General features: G+C 43.1%; 1 protein-coding gene across 1 annotated transcript in view; it reads left to right on the top strand.

The window, feature by feature from the left end:
• Positions 1 to 241: 241 nt before the first annotated feature.
• ctnnal1 (catenin (cadherin-associated protein), alpha-like 1) overlaps positions 242 to 15,319 on the top strand; it is a 312,118-nt gene continuing 297,040 nt past the window's right edge. Inside the window, exon 1 of the mRNA XM_055656355.1 lies at positions 242 to 688. Coding sequence (XP_055512330.1) covers positions 602 to 688 — 87 coding nt within the window. The 5' untranslated portion in view covers positions 242 to 601. The remainder of the gene's footprint in view (positions 689 to 15,319) is intronic.

Genomic DNA, 15,319 nt, shown 5'->3' with positions numbered 1-15,319 from the left:
CAGGAAATGAAAAGGCGCGGGCTATTGAAATTCTGCTCTCTGAACTGACTTGGTGGGTAACCTTTCGCAGCGACCCGCCAAGGTTGCTGGCAGCGGCGACTGAAGCAATGAGTTGCAATTTTTTTGTTTTTGTTGTTGCCCTTTTTTCTTCCAATGTTAACGGCACAACTTGGTGCTAAAGTTACATTTGCAGCCGGCGCGATGCTGGATGAGTGTTGCTCCGCACTCGCCCCCTCCAGCTTCCAGGATCAGGGACTGGTCGTCACCACGAGCCCGAGCCGCTCCGCGCCATCGCGCCGTTTCCCGCTGCAACATTGCAGTGATCCGAGAGGCTGCGCGAAGGAAGTTAACTTAATGTGCGTGTTTAAAAAAAAACCTCACACAGGTTTAATTAGAACACACACTGGAATCAGAGAGGAGGCGTAAAAGGACAAAACACAAACACCACCCCCCTCAACCACCCACACTCACATTCCTGAATCCCTCCTACCGCCGGAAAGAGACACAACTCCCTCCCTCCCGCCCTCCTCTCACTGAGTGTCAGGCGCCGGGAGAGCGAGAGACGCACTCGGCTCTGCAACGCCAGCGGCATCGGGGCATCATGGCTTCTTCGCACTGCAACGCCGATACCGGACTGGAGATTAAAACCCGGTCGGTGGAGCAGACCCTCATCCCCTTGGTGACCCAGGTATGTTTGGGGGCGTGAGGAGGACAACGAGAAGGGGCGCGCAAGGCGCAGTGAGAGAGGAGAGTCTCTCTCCCCCACACATACACACACACCAGAGTCAAGGGAGCAATCTTAGCGACAGGCGGAGTAGAGCAGGGGAGTTCAAGGAGGAGGGAAAAGGGATAAGGGTCGGACCCCCGATGAGGGTGAAGGCTTTTCTTCCTTACAGCCCACCTGGAGTTGAGAACACCGTCACCCCCACTCCCTCCCTCCCAATCCCGGGCTGAGGTGAGTATCCCAATCCCCAATCCCCTGGAAACTACATCAAAGGACCGGGCATGGGATAGGGCAGCCGTGGGCTCCTCTGGAGACGAGGTATTGTGAGAAATTAGACTTTAAGCGTCTTTAACCCCCTTCTTAACAAAAGGACCTTCCCGCGACATAACTCGTACAAGGTTGCGAGAGATGGGGTAAAGTGCAGCTGAATGACAGTACGTTTCCCATTGTCCCCAGACCCGGCTCCCACACACTCCACTTGCCTGAAGATCCCCTCTCCAGCAGAAGCAGTACTTAATAGAGACTCCGCTTCACAGTCACCTTGCAGGCGGCAGAGAGAGCAGAGGAAAGGACGCGGGCCACACGCGAGGGTTTATTGCTGCCCCAGAGGGGACGTGAGACACTTGGTTTAGCGAGAGGGAGGCGCTGTAACACACGGGAGCCGGCGTTTTATTCCAAAGTTCGAACTCCGTAACTTTCAGAGAGGGCAGTGCGACTTTCGCCGGAGAACAGGAAGGTTTTATTTCCTGCCTTTTTACTGCTACACTGAGAAGAGTTTCTTAATTGCAAGCGGTCCAAGTTCATAATCGCACAGTCCGCAGAGGTGTTCTGGTTTGAATTAAGGATCTTTCTGACTTTTAGTTAATCTGTCAGGAGTGCTCGCTAACGTTAAACTATGAAACTGACACCGGCATCAAAGAAGAGGATAGTTGCGAGGTTTTTGGAGTCTCGATCGCTCGAGTCTCAGCAGGTGTTTTAAGTGGGGACCCAATATTCAAAACGCCTGCTTCCTCATTTTAAGCCTTTTGCCCATACTTTACTTTAGATTCCTACTTTATTTGAGCGAATTGGATAATCCAACGGTCATGTTTGAACATTTAAGGGGAAAGAGATGGGATGTTAATTAAATAAAAATATTGTCAATGTTAGAAATGTGCAAAATCATTCCCCAAATGTTTACATTCTTTTGGATTTTGATAAATTAATTTGGTAGGAATATTTATGCTCCTTGCAAAATACATATTTATTTCGGATGAATGCAGGGAAAATAGACCTAAGGAAGAATCTAAGGAGATAATAAATCATAACATATATGAGTTATAAACAATGCACAGTGATACCTGCAGAACTGATGGAGTTTTATCCTTAAAAATATGATTCTTCAAAAATGTTAACAAATGCGCTGTCTAAAGTAACGGGAAGGTTCAGAACATACATAGAGCAGTACAATGAATAGTATAGCACAGAAACAGCCCCTTCGGCTCACAGCATCGGTACACAACATGATGCCAAGATAAACTAACATCTGCTTGCACGAGATGTATACCATTAATTCCACGTGCCTGTCTAAAAGCATATTAAATGCCCTATCGTATCACCTTCGGTATATATTATTTGCCATCCTGGAAAAAATGCTCTGCCAACTTCAGACAAGGACAGATGTGTGATTCAATTTGGAATTTACAAAACATTCCCTTCAAGCCCTACCACTGAGTCTTGCTGTTCATTTCATTATTGGCACGCATTCCATCCAGTAGGCATGGAGAAAACAATACAGGAAGTTGTATTCACTTAGCAGAATTACATTTTAATGACATGCTAAGTGTTAATCATTGCCTGGAAACCACTCCAAACTGAACATTATGCAGTTTTAGTTTGCTGTCTCATTTCTTCAGATTTAATTTTTTGCATATCTTAAACTATATTTCAATATTTCTTCTTTTATTAATCCATTTTCTGTTCTTTTTCATAAACTGTACATTGACATTGAATTTCCACTGAAGTTTACATTTCCTTCTTGAGGTTTGCGTTAATTTCACAACTTAATCTGATTACTTAATGAGCTACAATTGCTTAAGTTGTTCACTTGGTTCTTACATGCCCAGCTTCCCTCGGTATGACATTATTATGTTGCTGCTTCTGAAAACTGCTAAGATATATCTTTTAAATTAAGCCTGTAAGACTTAGCTCACTGGGCAGTGTTGTTTGATGCACATCAAATTATGGCCACATTACCAAAAAAAAACATTTGGAGGCAGCATTTTTATGAACATAGGGTTAATTGTATTTTAAGGAAAGTCTTTGAATCTATATTTTAATACCTAAGTGACAGTGTGAGTTGGAGGAAATTTATCAGTTTAAAGATTTAAATGTTGTGGTAAATGTTGGCCACTTATAAGCCCTCAAATCGTTTCTATTGGACTGTGTTTTTTTCAAATATAGTTTATTTTAAGTTGACAATATCATTGGCAAATTACTATGAGCGATTTCCATTGAAGTCAAATTTGCTGTTAATTTGTAATCACAATTTTCCTACTGTTATGTATTGTTTAAGTATGATTAAGCATTAATTGAGCATATTATTTGTATGATTAACAAACTTTGTTTTAATAATATCTATTGAGATTGATTTTCCACTTAAACTAGATTTCTCTTGATTAAGGAAGTGCAGCGTTTTGATGTTAGAGGACTTGTTATTGCTAATAGCTGAAATATCACCAGCATGGCCACAATAGTTTGTGCGACTGGATATTCCACTCTTTAAAATGTACCACAAAGCTAGATTATGAGTTTACTGCTGTGATGTGCTTTTCACATCCTATCAATGTTTGAAAACAAACATACAAACATCAAGCATTTTGTCCACAAAATGCTCTATCCAAGTAAGTTATTTTTGAAATGTACAAGGGAACATTTTAATTCAATCCGTCAGAAGTTTAGAAAATATTGACATTAATGTTATAATACTTTCCCCATTTCCACTAGGTTGTGTATTGGTGTACATGACAATAAATGTCCTTTGTCCTTGTTAAATATATAATATTTCTGTAAATGAAAGATGATATTGTTAAGATTCTAAAAATGTCACTCAATTGATGACATAGGCTTTGAATTCTGTTGACAATCAAATTGATTAATATTGATTTGTTACATCTGAAGTAATTGAATGTAACTGCTTTTATTTTACAATAATGTATTTGATGTAAATGTCTCAGCTTGAAGGTACACATAAAAAAACATGAGATGCATTTGAAAATGAAGAATTATGTGAAAAGAGCTGAGGAATGGGTCTTAATAGTTCGATCTTATGGAATTCCAACACAGATAGAATGGGCTGAGTGGTCTGCTGTGCATTGTGTTGTACATTGTTCTGTCTCAACTGAGCAACTCATGTCTGATGTTACTGTATTAGTGACCTTTTTAAATCTTTTAAAATAAATTTCAGAATAGATTTTGTAATGGCCAATAATAGACGAAGGAAGGTCAATCGTGGAGTCATAAAATAAATAAATTAAATCTTTACATAAAATTTCAAAGTGGGCATTTAAAAAAAAAAAGAACTTCATGGGCCTTAACACTCATGGTTCAACTTGGTTTAGTTGACATCCCTTTTGTGTCTGAATCATGAGATTACATATTTGAATACCTGACATTTGGGCAAACCACTGAAGAAATGTTAACTTGTCAAAGTGCCTTCATTTCGCGAGCTAAGAAAGCAAACATGCTTATTAAGGTGGTGGCTATGTGATATTTGAAAGTTCTATTGTATTTGATGCAACCAAATTAAAGCAGTAGAGGGGGAGGGGGAGGGAGTCTGGTGGCGATACAGTGGATAACGCACCACTGCTGTACCTGTGGTACTTGGAATAAGGAAGGCCAAGCTTTATATAAAAGTCGAGGAACTGTAATTAGAATGGTGATCTGCCTGATGGTCCTCTTTGGGACTATAGTTGGACCAAAACCATAATTTCTTCATATTGAAGCAAAATACAATGTGCTGGGGGACCTCAGTGGGCCAGTCAGCTTCTGTGGAATGGAATGGGCAGGTAACATTTCAGGTTGGGGCCATTCTTCAAAATGATGAATGTCCTGACCCAAAATGTCATCTGTCCATTCCTTTCACAGATATTGTCGGTCCAACACTCCTTTGACAAGCTCCCACACACGAGATTAATGTGCAAAACATGGTATTGGGGGGGGGGAGGGTATTGACAAGGATAGAGAACTGGTTGGCAGACAGGAAGCAAAGAGTAGGAATTAACGAGTCCTTCTCAGAATAGCAGGCAGTGACTAGTTGGATGCTGCAAGGCTCAGTTCTGGGACACCAGTTATATGCAATATATATTAACGATATAGACAAAGGAATTAAATGTAATTAGACCAAATGCAGACCCATTAGGTCTGCTCCCCCACCGCAAGATTCCACCACTCACCCGTTCCCCTAACGCAAGCCGTTCCCGCAACGCAATATTGCAACACTCACGCATAGCTCCCAACTGCGCAAGCACGGCTCATTTCTCCTCATCCCCCAGCACTCCTTCCTCCTCCTCTTCAACCTCCCTCTTCGATCCCTAGAGAGGGAGGGGGGGGGGTAGAGAGAGGGGGGGGGTAGAGAGGGGGGAAGCAAAGATGGAGGGGGGGGGTAGAGAGGGAGAAGGAGGGGGGGTAGAGAGGGGGGTAGCGTGGGGGGGGGGGGGGGGTAGAGTGGGTGGAAGTGACGGTAAATAGGGAGGGGGTAGACAGGAAGAGGGAGGGTAGAGAGGGAGGGGGGTAGAGACAGGGAGGGGGTAGAGAGGGTGGAAGTGGAGAGGGTGGAAGCGAGGGTAGATAGGGAGGGAGTAGAGAGGGTTGGAGTGAGGGTAGATAGGGAGGGGGCATCTCCCTCCTCCACACCCCCCTCCATCTCCCTCTACCACCCCACTCCCCACCCACATCCTCCTCCCCTCACTCCCATTCCCTGCCCCAGGACCTACCCAGGTCGTAGAGCAGCGCCAGGCCCTGGAACTCGGCCTGGTTCTTGTGCTCGGCCCGGCCCTGACTGTAGACTCCAGCCGTCAGCGTTTTGAAGAAAATAGGAAATAGGAAAATTAACCAGATTCTCTCTCTCTCTCTCTCTCTCTCTCTCTAACACACACACACACACACACACACACACACACACACACACACACACACACACACACACACACACCCACACACACACACACACACACACACACACACACACACACACACACACACACACACACAAAGAGTTTTAGTATTATATGGATATCTCCAAGTTTGGGGATGACACAAAGCTGTGTGGCAGTGTGAGCTGCGAGGCGGATGCTATGAGGCTGCAGGGTGACTTGGATAGGTTGGGTGAGTGGGCAGATGCATGGCTGATGCAATATAATGTGGATAAATGTGAGGTTATCCATTTTGGTGGCAAGAACAAGAAGGCAGATTATTATCTGAACGGTGTCAGATTAGGAAAAGGGGAGGTGCAACGAAACCGGGGTGTACTTGTACATCAGTCACTGATAGCAAGCATGTAGGTACAGCAGGCAGTGAAGAAAGCAAATGGCATGCTGGTCTTCATAGCGAGAGGATTTGAGTATAGGAACAAGGATATCCTTCTGCAGTTGTACAGGGCCCTGGTGAGTCCACACCTGGTGTTTTGTGTGCAGTTTTGGTCTCCTAATTTGAGGAAGGATATTCTTGCTATTGAGGTAGTGGAGCATAGGTTCACCGGATTAATACCAGGGATGGCGGGACTGACATATGATGAAAGAATGGATCAACTGGGGTTATGTTCACTGGAATTTAGAATTATGACAGGGAATTTTATAGAAATATATAAAATTCTTAAAGGATTGGACAGACTAGATGCAGGAAAAATGTTCCTGATGTTGGGGGAGTCCAGAGAACCAGGGGTCACAGTTTAAGAATAAGGAGTAGGTCATTTAGGACTGAGATGAGGAAAAACCTTTTCACCTAGAGAGTTGTGAATCTGTGGAATTCTCTGCCAATTCACAGAGGCCAATTCACTGGATGTTTTCAAGAGAGAGTTAGATATAGCTCTTAGGGCTAAAGGAATCAAGGGATATGGGGAGAAAGCAGGAACGGGGGGGTAGTGATTTAGGATGATCAGCCGCCATAATATTGAATGGCAGTGCTGCCTTGAAAGGCTGAATGGCCTATTGCTGCACCTATTTTCTATGTTTCTATGTAATACTTTATGTTCGACTCAAGGTTCCAGCATCTGCACTTCCATGTGTCTCTAGTATTTAAGCAAGGCTTTCTTGCCAGAAACGTAAATGTATACTGCATCAGTTTAGTTTAATTTATTATTGTCACGTGTGTGGATGTATAGTGAAAAGCTTTTGTTTACATACTATCCAGTCAAAGAAAAGTCTATGCATAATTACAACCATGCCATGTACAATCACAGTGTACACATAAACGATAAAGGGTACTCATTTAATACGAGATAAAGGCCGATTAAGGAGTGCAAAGACCTCTAATGAGGTAGATGAAAGGTCAGGACTGCAGCCTAGCTGATGAGAGGACCGTTCTGTTGGCTGCTAACAGCCATGAAGAAACTGTCCATGAATATGGAGGCATGTGTTTTCAAACCTCTGTACCTCTTGCATGTTGAGAGAAGGAGAAGATGGAGTGACTGGGGTGAGATTATGTTCCTCTTCATTTGATATCAGCCAACAATTAACAATGTTATGTGAACTGTCTTTTCTGTTTGTGGAACTATCTGAAGGGTTGCGCATTCCCTGAAACTGTTGTGTGTTGAATAAATGCAGCTGCTGGAGTATTCAATACACTAGAAAATCTGCATTATGACTATAAGAACTCTGACCCAGTGTTAGTATCATGTAACAAAAAACCTACTGTGTAAATCATAAAACTCATTTTACGAAAAACTCATTTTATGGGAAAAAAAATCAATTTAATGATGCAAATATATCTTTTGATCTTCATGTTAATTCTGATTGTATTGATGTTATCTATATTTAATAAACTAGACTAAGTGGGACCCGTTGGGTCCCAGCATCACATGGGAGGGCTGGTCACCAACGCAATATTCCACCTCTCCACCAATTCCAATACTGCTCGCCAGTGGGGGGGGGGGGGGGGTCTGTTGCGCTAGTATGGGTGTTGTGGGCCGAAGGTACTGGTTTCCAGAGGGCTAGTATAGACATTGTGGGCCGTATGGATGCTTGGGCAGGCATCCAACTGTTGCAACAATTTTAAAAGCCAAGCCAAGGCAAACAATTGGGCTGCAGCCACCTGACAACCAAAATTCATTTTGTGACCACAAACTTGTTAAAAAAAAGGCGAGATAAACAATTGGGCTGCAGCCATCCGACAACCAAAATTCCAATAAATATGAAAAATGCTACTTCCCTACTATACATGTTGCATTTGCACATCAATTATCTTCATAGGTTGCACATCTCCACCACAAAGTTCTAATAATTTGTAACCTTTGACTCGCTCTTAGGGTTATATAGACGAAAAGTTGGGTGTAGTGAAATTAGTGATTGAGTAGATCTTAAATGCAGAAGCAAAATAGCTTGTTAGCGAATTATTGTAGTTAGAAAATATCTGGATGTAACTGTTATAAGTTAATACCTTTTGACAAAGAATAAGACTTGAAACTTTGGTAAAAAGGTAAGCTTTGTGATAACAATTAAGTAATGGTGCTATTAAAATGTTATAATGTAACCTGGGTACAAACACTTGGTGTGTGTAAAATGGGTAAAGCTTGCTTTGTATTGTCAAGTGCTTTATTTCTAGTGAATCTCTTTGTATTTTGGAACCAGCAAGATTGAATCTTGCTTTATGGTACAAAAATGGTATATATAGTTAACTTAAAGACAAGCGGATGCTCTGCTTCTATTGAATCTTTTACCAGATTTATAAAGCTTTGAACAAACCCATTGTAAAGTATAGAAAAAGAATCTTAGCCCCAGCAGGAAATTTTGTTTTACAATTGAATCGAAAATCCAGAAATCTATCTCAGATCAAAACTGCTCTTTATGTATTTGGTTAAGAAGGAACTGCAGATGCTGGAAAATCGAAGGTAGACAAAAATGCTGGAGAGATTCAGCGGGTGAGGCAGCATCTATGGAACAAAGGAAATAGGTAACGTTTCGGGTCGAAACCCGTCTTCAGACTGATGTGAGGGTGGGGGTGGGGGGGGCAGGAAGAAGAAAGGAAGACGAGGAGAGTGGGCTGAGGGAGAGCAAGGGAAAGTTTCCTGGTCAATTCGTCCCTTCCCTTCCGAACCACCCCCTCTCCAGGCACTTTCCCTTGCAACTGCAAGAAATGCTACACTTGTAGCTTTACCACCTCCCTTGACTCCATTCAAGGACCCAAGCAGTCATTCCAGGTGCGGCAGAGGTTCACCTGCACCTTCTTCAACCTCATCTATTGCATCTGCTGCTCTAGATGTCAGCTGCTCTACATCAGTGAGACCAAGCATAGGCTTGGCGATCGCTTCGCTGAACACCTCCGCTCGGTTCGCAAAAACCAACCTGATCTCCCGGTAGCTCAGCACTTCAACTCCCCCTCCCATTCCGAATCCGACCTTTCTGTCCTGGGCCTCCTTCATGGCCAAAGTGAGGACCACCGTAAATTGGAGGAGCAGCACCTCATAGTTCGCTTGGGCAGTTTGCACCCCAGCGGTATGAACATTGACTTCTCTAATTTCAGATAGTCCCTACTTTCTCCTCCCCTTCCCAGCTCTCCCTCATCCCACTGTCTCCACCTCTTCCTTTCTTCTTCTCGCCTCCTCCCCCCCCCCCCCCCACATCAGCCGGAAGAGGGTTTTAACCCGAAACGCTGCCTATTTGCTTCGCTCTATAGATGCTGTCTCACCCGCTGAGTTTCTCCAGCATTTTTGTGTACCTTTTATGTGTTTGGTGGCAGCTTTGCATTCTACTCAACCTCTGTAATTTACTCACCGAAGCCAATAGAACATAATTTCAGAGTGGAATGTGCAGAGTGTTTGATTCTTCTAATTAGGGATACATTTCTGAGCAACAAGTTTTTAATTTTTGAACAGCTCATTATTACAGCCACCCAGAATTTGCAGCTTAATGATGCGTAAAGCTGACAGATTTGTTGCAATGATACATGGATAGTTAAATGTAGCAGTCTGGAAACTGCTGTCAATTATGCCTTCCTTGTGCACAGGATACGCTGTTGCATTCTTTGCATATACAACAGGTCAGTAATTTGAAATGAACGTCAACTTTTCTTATCTATCAAATTCATTGAAAGCATTGCATCTTGTTGGATACGTATATAATTCCGTTTTAAATAGGTTAATACATTGGAATTGCTGCTGAGCAAATCTCTATGGTGTAGAAAAATAATTTAAAAATGTCAGGAGTGTTATTTTCTCCATTTGTGATAATTGCATGGATTTCAAAATAATTGGTATTTAATTTTCTACCTTAATATTTCTTGTTGGTCCCAATCTTTATCTTGCTTTCTGGAAGATGATTAAGTTCGTAAAGATGATTAGTTTATAATCCTTGTCTTTTACTTTTTTAGTTTAGTTTAGAGACACAGCGCGGAAACAGGTCCTTTGGCCCATCGAGTCCCCGCCGCCCAGCGATACCTGCACACTAACATTATCCTACACACGAGGGACAATTTACAATTTTATCAATCCAATTCGCCTACAAACCTGTACATCTTTGGAGTGTGGGAGGAAACTGGAGCACCCGAAGAAAACCCACGTACATCACGGTTCAGACAGCAGGAGTAGTCAGAATCGAACCCGGGTCTCTGGCGCTGCAAGGCAGCAACTTTACCGCTACCCCACCGTTCCGCCTCTTGTGAACAGTTTTCCACATTGGTTTCTGAACTTGCATTGTGAATTTATAGCTCCAGGAATGATGTAGATTCCTTAGTAGATAATTAAAGTCATGCTGGAATTGGAAAGGGATGCACTTTAGATCATGCAAAATGTTTATAACATAGAACAGTACAGCACAGGAACAGGCCCATCAGCCCACAATGTCTGGGTTGAACATAATGCCTAGATAAATTAATTTCCTGCCTGCTTGTGATCCATATCCATCCATTCCCTGCATAACAATGCCCCTATATACAAGTTTCAGCGCCATTGTCTTATCTGCTTCTACCACCACTCCTGGCAGCACGTTCCAGGGATCCATCACCCTTTGTGTAAAAAAAAAACTTACTCCGCACATCTCCTTTAAACTTTGCACTCTTACCTTAAAGCTATGATTCGTAGTCTTTGCAATTTCCAGCCTAGGAAAAAGTTCATGTGATAGGTGCAGAATTAGGCCAGTTGGCCCATCAAGTCTACACCATTCAATTATGGTAAATCTATCTTCCCTCTTAACACCATTGTCCTGCCTTCTCCCGATAACCCCTGACACGTATACTAATCACAAATCTATTTATCTCTGCGGTAAAAATATCCATTGACTTTGCCTCCACGGCCTTCGGTGGCAACGAATTCCACAAATTCACCACCTTCTGATTGAAGAAATTCCTCCTCATCTTCCTAAAAGAACATCCTTTAATTCTGAGGGTATGAACTCTGGTCCTAGACTCTCCCACTAGTGGAAACATCCTCTCCACATCCACTCTATCCAGCCTTTCACTATTCGGTAAGTTTCAATGAAATCCCCCTCATCCTTCGAAACACCAGCCAGTGGAGGCCTAGTGCCAATAAACGTTCATCCTAGTTAACCCACTTATTTCTGGGATAATTCTCGTAAACCTCCTCCAGACCATCGTGCCAGCACGTCCTTTCTCAGGTATGGGGACCAAAATTGCTCACAATACTCCAAATGCGGTCTGACCAGCGCCTTATAGAGCCTCAGCATTATATCCCTGTTTTTGTATTCCATTCCTCTTGAAATAAATGCTAGCAAATCAGTTTCTGACTGTCTACCCTGTCTATGCCTTTCATAATGTTATATACTTCTGGTTCTGGTAGATTCAATTCATTTTATATATATCAGGTTCTGGTAGATTCAATTCATAGAACATAGAACAGCACAGGAACAGGTTGACAAAAGTGCTGGAGAAACTCAGTGGGTGCGGCAGCGAAACGTTGCCTATTTCCTTCGCTCCATAGATGCTGCCGCACCCGCTGAGTTTCTCCAGCACTTTTGTCTACCTTCGATTTTCCAGCATCTGCAGTTCCTTCTTAAACAGGACCAGGTTCTTTGGCCCACTATGTCTATGCCGCATATGACGTCAAGCCCAACATTTTTTGCCTGGGCATAATTCATATGCCTCCTTTCCCCGCCTATCCAAATGCTTATCCAAAAGTCCCGTAAATGCCACTATTTTTTCTGCCTTGATGAGCATCTTTGGTTTGAGACATTTGTTTTATAGCTGCGCCTGCCTGATTTGTTTGTGTGGCTGATCCACTCAAACCTCTAGGTGAGGATGATACCTGGGTTTCGATGGTAGCTTGTGTTTATGTTCTGTATTGATTTCACTATTCTTTGATATTGGAGAATATTGTTGCCTGGGCCGTGCATGACATAAATACGACCTTATATATTTGTGGTTCAGCTTCTTCTGTAAGTAGGCATATTCTTTTCTATTATCTGAACTGCTAAAATCAATGCACATTGTAGAGTTGGTAGTAAATAGCTTTACTACTGATATGTTCCAAAAATCCAAAAATAATCTGCAGATGCTGGAAATAAAAAACAAAAACAGCAAATGCTGGAAATACTCAGCAGTTCAGAGCGCAATCATGGGAAGAGAAATGGGAAGAGTCCACGTTTCAGATGAAAGAGCCTTTTTCAGAACTGGGAGGGGGGCAAAAGAAGCTTGTTAAACGACAGGGGTGGTAGGGACAGTGGATGCCTCTAGGATGAAACCAGGGTGGCTATGGTGGTGACTATGGATATAAGATGTAAACAAGGTTATGTGGTCAATGAATGAAAGGGAATAGTTAGGGAGTGAGAATATAAACTGAGAACATAGATGAAAGAATGTAAAAGCTGCACAGTGCAGAGTAGATAGACATGCCTGGCAGGTCAGGTTGCATACGTCTTCCATTCCATTTAGAAACTATGGGGGTGGAAGATTGCAACCTTCACGTGGTCCGCCCTGTTTCGACTAATGCAATCAACTCGACGTACACAAGCAGAAGATCAAATAGAACAAGTTGTCCTACAACTTTAGGCTGTGCACGCCACACAAAAGAAGAAGAAGTAGAGAAACTAGGGAAAATGGAAAAAAAAAACATTAACTAACATTGCAAAAAGATGACAGATACAGACAGCGAGATCAAGTTACCTGAAGTTGTGCAATTCAATATTGAGTCCAGAGGAATGCAACATGCCAGATGAAACATTAGGTGCTGTTCCTTAAACTTGTGTTGGGCCTCACTTTGACACAGACTGATAGATCAGAGTGGGAGTAGGATGAGGAATTTAAGTGGCAGGTAACAGGAAACTCAGTGTCACCATGTGGACTGAACAGGGGTCCTGAAAAGCAATCACCCAATCTGTGTTCATTTTTTCCGTTGGAGAAGAGACCAAATGCATTACACTAGATTGGAAGAAGTGCAAGTCAATCACTGTTTCACGTGGAAAGACTGTTTGGGTCCTTTGATGGTGTTAAGGAAATAGGTGAAAGGACAAGTGTTGCATCACCTGCCGTTGCACAGGAAAATACCGTTAGAAGTGTAGTGGAACAGGGAACCACAAAGGAAACGGAGCCTGTAAAATGCCAGGCAGGGAGGAGATGGGAAAATGTATCTTTATTTTAGTTTCTTGTCACGTGCACCAAGATACAGTGAAGTTTTTGTTGAGGTTAAAAGGAATAGTAGAGTTAGGCCATTCGGCCTTCGTCTACTCCGCTATTCAATCATGGCTGATCTATCTCTCCCTCCTAACCCCATTCTCCTGCCTTTTCCCCACATGTGTGTTATCCAGGCAGCGGAGAGACTATACGTGATTACAATCAGGCCGTCCACAATGCACAGATACAGGATGAAGGGAATAACATTTAGTGCAAGATAAAGTCCAGTAAAATCTGATTAAAGATAGTCGGAGACTCTCAAATGAGAGAGATGGCAGCTCAGGACTGCTCTCTAGTTGGTGATAGGATGGTTCAGTTGCCTGTGTCTTTTCATCCTGGGAGTTGGAGAATGGACAGATCTGAGAGGAGATTAAGAGCAAAGTTAAAGTAAGAAATGTTGCTGTTGGAGTAGAGGTTTAAAAGAGTGGAGCGATGGTAATGAATGATTGAGACTCGCTTCTGGGACCAGCATGCAGAAAGTTGCCTGGCTTTGGCACTATCTTTGCATCTGAAAGTGGAATCCCTTAGATGGTGGCGTAAACGGCATTGAACAATCTACTCAATGCAAAAGCTGGTGGGGTGGAAGATGAAGACCTTGGGAACTCTATCCTTGTTCTGTCGTTATAGTAATAATGAATTTGCAACAGATGTTAGCAGCTAGCCCATCACTTAAAATGGACTAAGACAAGGGTTCCCATCCTGGAGTAAATTTACCCCCAGGGGGTGAATTTGTTGATTCTGGATTTGTACATATTTTTTCTCATTGACTGACCGTGTTTGGTTCTGGCATATCGGTTCATCATTAGTTGTTCATAAATAAGTGAAATAACATTGTTCTGTGCTATTAAAGTTGCACACGGGACGGGACGTTAATGGGACGAAAGAGGTTGAGAACCGCTGGACTAAGAGATCCAGGAAAGGATAATTTGATTGATCAAGTGAAGACAATGGCTGGAGGGAAATTGGCAGCAAAAGTAATGGAATTGAGAGGTTCTGCGTTTAGTGTTCAGCAGGCAGCACCAATACAGTCGTCAATATACTGGAAAAAGCAGTATTTGAAGGAATGGGCCTGGATAGATATGCCATTTATTGTCACTATACATGTACAGTGAAACTGAAAGCTGCTCGTACTCAGTGCATACATACAATTTAGCACAAAAAACAAGAAACAGAAAAAAAACAAAAAAACAGAAGGGGGGGGGGGGGGGGGGGGGGGGGGAATAGGTGCACAAATTCTGCAGCGCTACATACATATATACATATATACAGATGGAAGTCCGTGTTGGGCGGTGTAGTCAGTGCATGTGTGAATTTGAATTTATAGTAGATATAATTCTCGGAAAGCAACTATTCCTGAGTCTGTTTGTCCTGGATTTGATGCACCTATAGCGCCTTCCAGAGGGCAGCAGGTCGAACAGTCCAAACGCAGGATGGGATCTTCTTTGCCCTGCTAAGGCAGCGGGAGGTGTAGATGTCCATCAGGGAGGGGAGAGGGCAGCCAATGATCCTCTGCGCTGTCCTGGTTACCCTCTGAAGCCTCTCCCTGTCTGCCATGGTGCAGCTGCCATACCATGCTATAATGCAGTATGTCAGCAGGCTCTCGATGGACGAGCGGTAGAAGGTCAGCAGCAGGTTAGAGTCCACGTTGTGCTTCCTGAGGACCCTCAGGAAGTGCAGCCGCTGCTGAGCCTTCTTGATGACCGCTGTCGTGTTGTCCGTCCAGGAGATGTCAGCAGCGATATGGACGCCGAGAAACCGGAAGGTGTTGACCCTCTCCACACA

The sequence above is a fragment of the Leucoraja erinacea genome, chromosome 2 (genome assembly GCF_028641065.1).
Source record: "Leucoraja erinacea ecotype New England chromosome 2, Leri_hhj_1, whole genome shotgun sequence".
In the NCBI taxonomy this organism is placed as follows: domain Eukaryota; kingdom Metazoa; phylum Chordata; class Chondrichthyes; order Rajiformes; family Rajidae; genus Leucoraja; species Leucoraja erinaceus.
The sequence above is the reverse complement of the archived record's forward strand: the minus strand, read 5'-3'. Positions and strand labels throughout refer to the sequence as shown.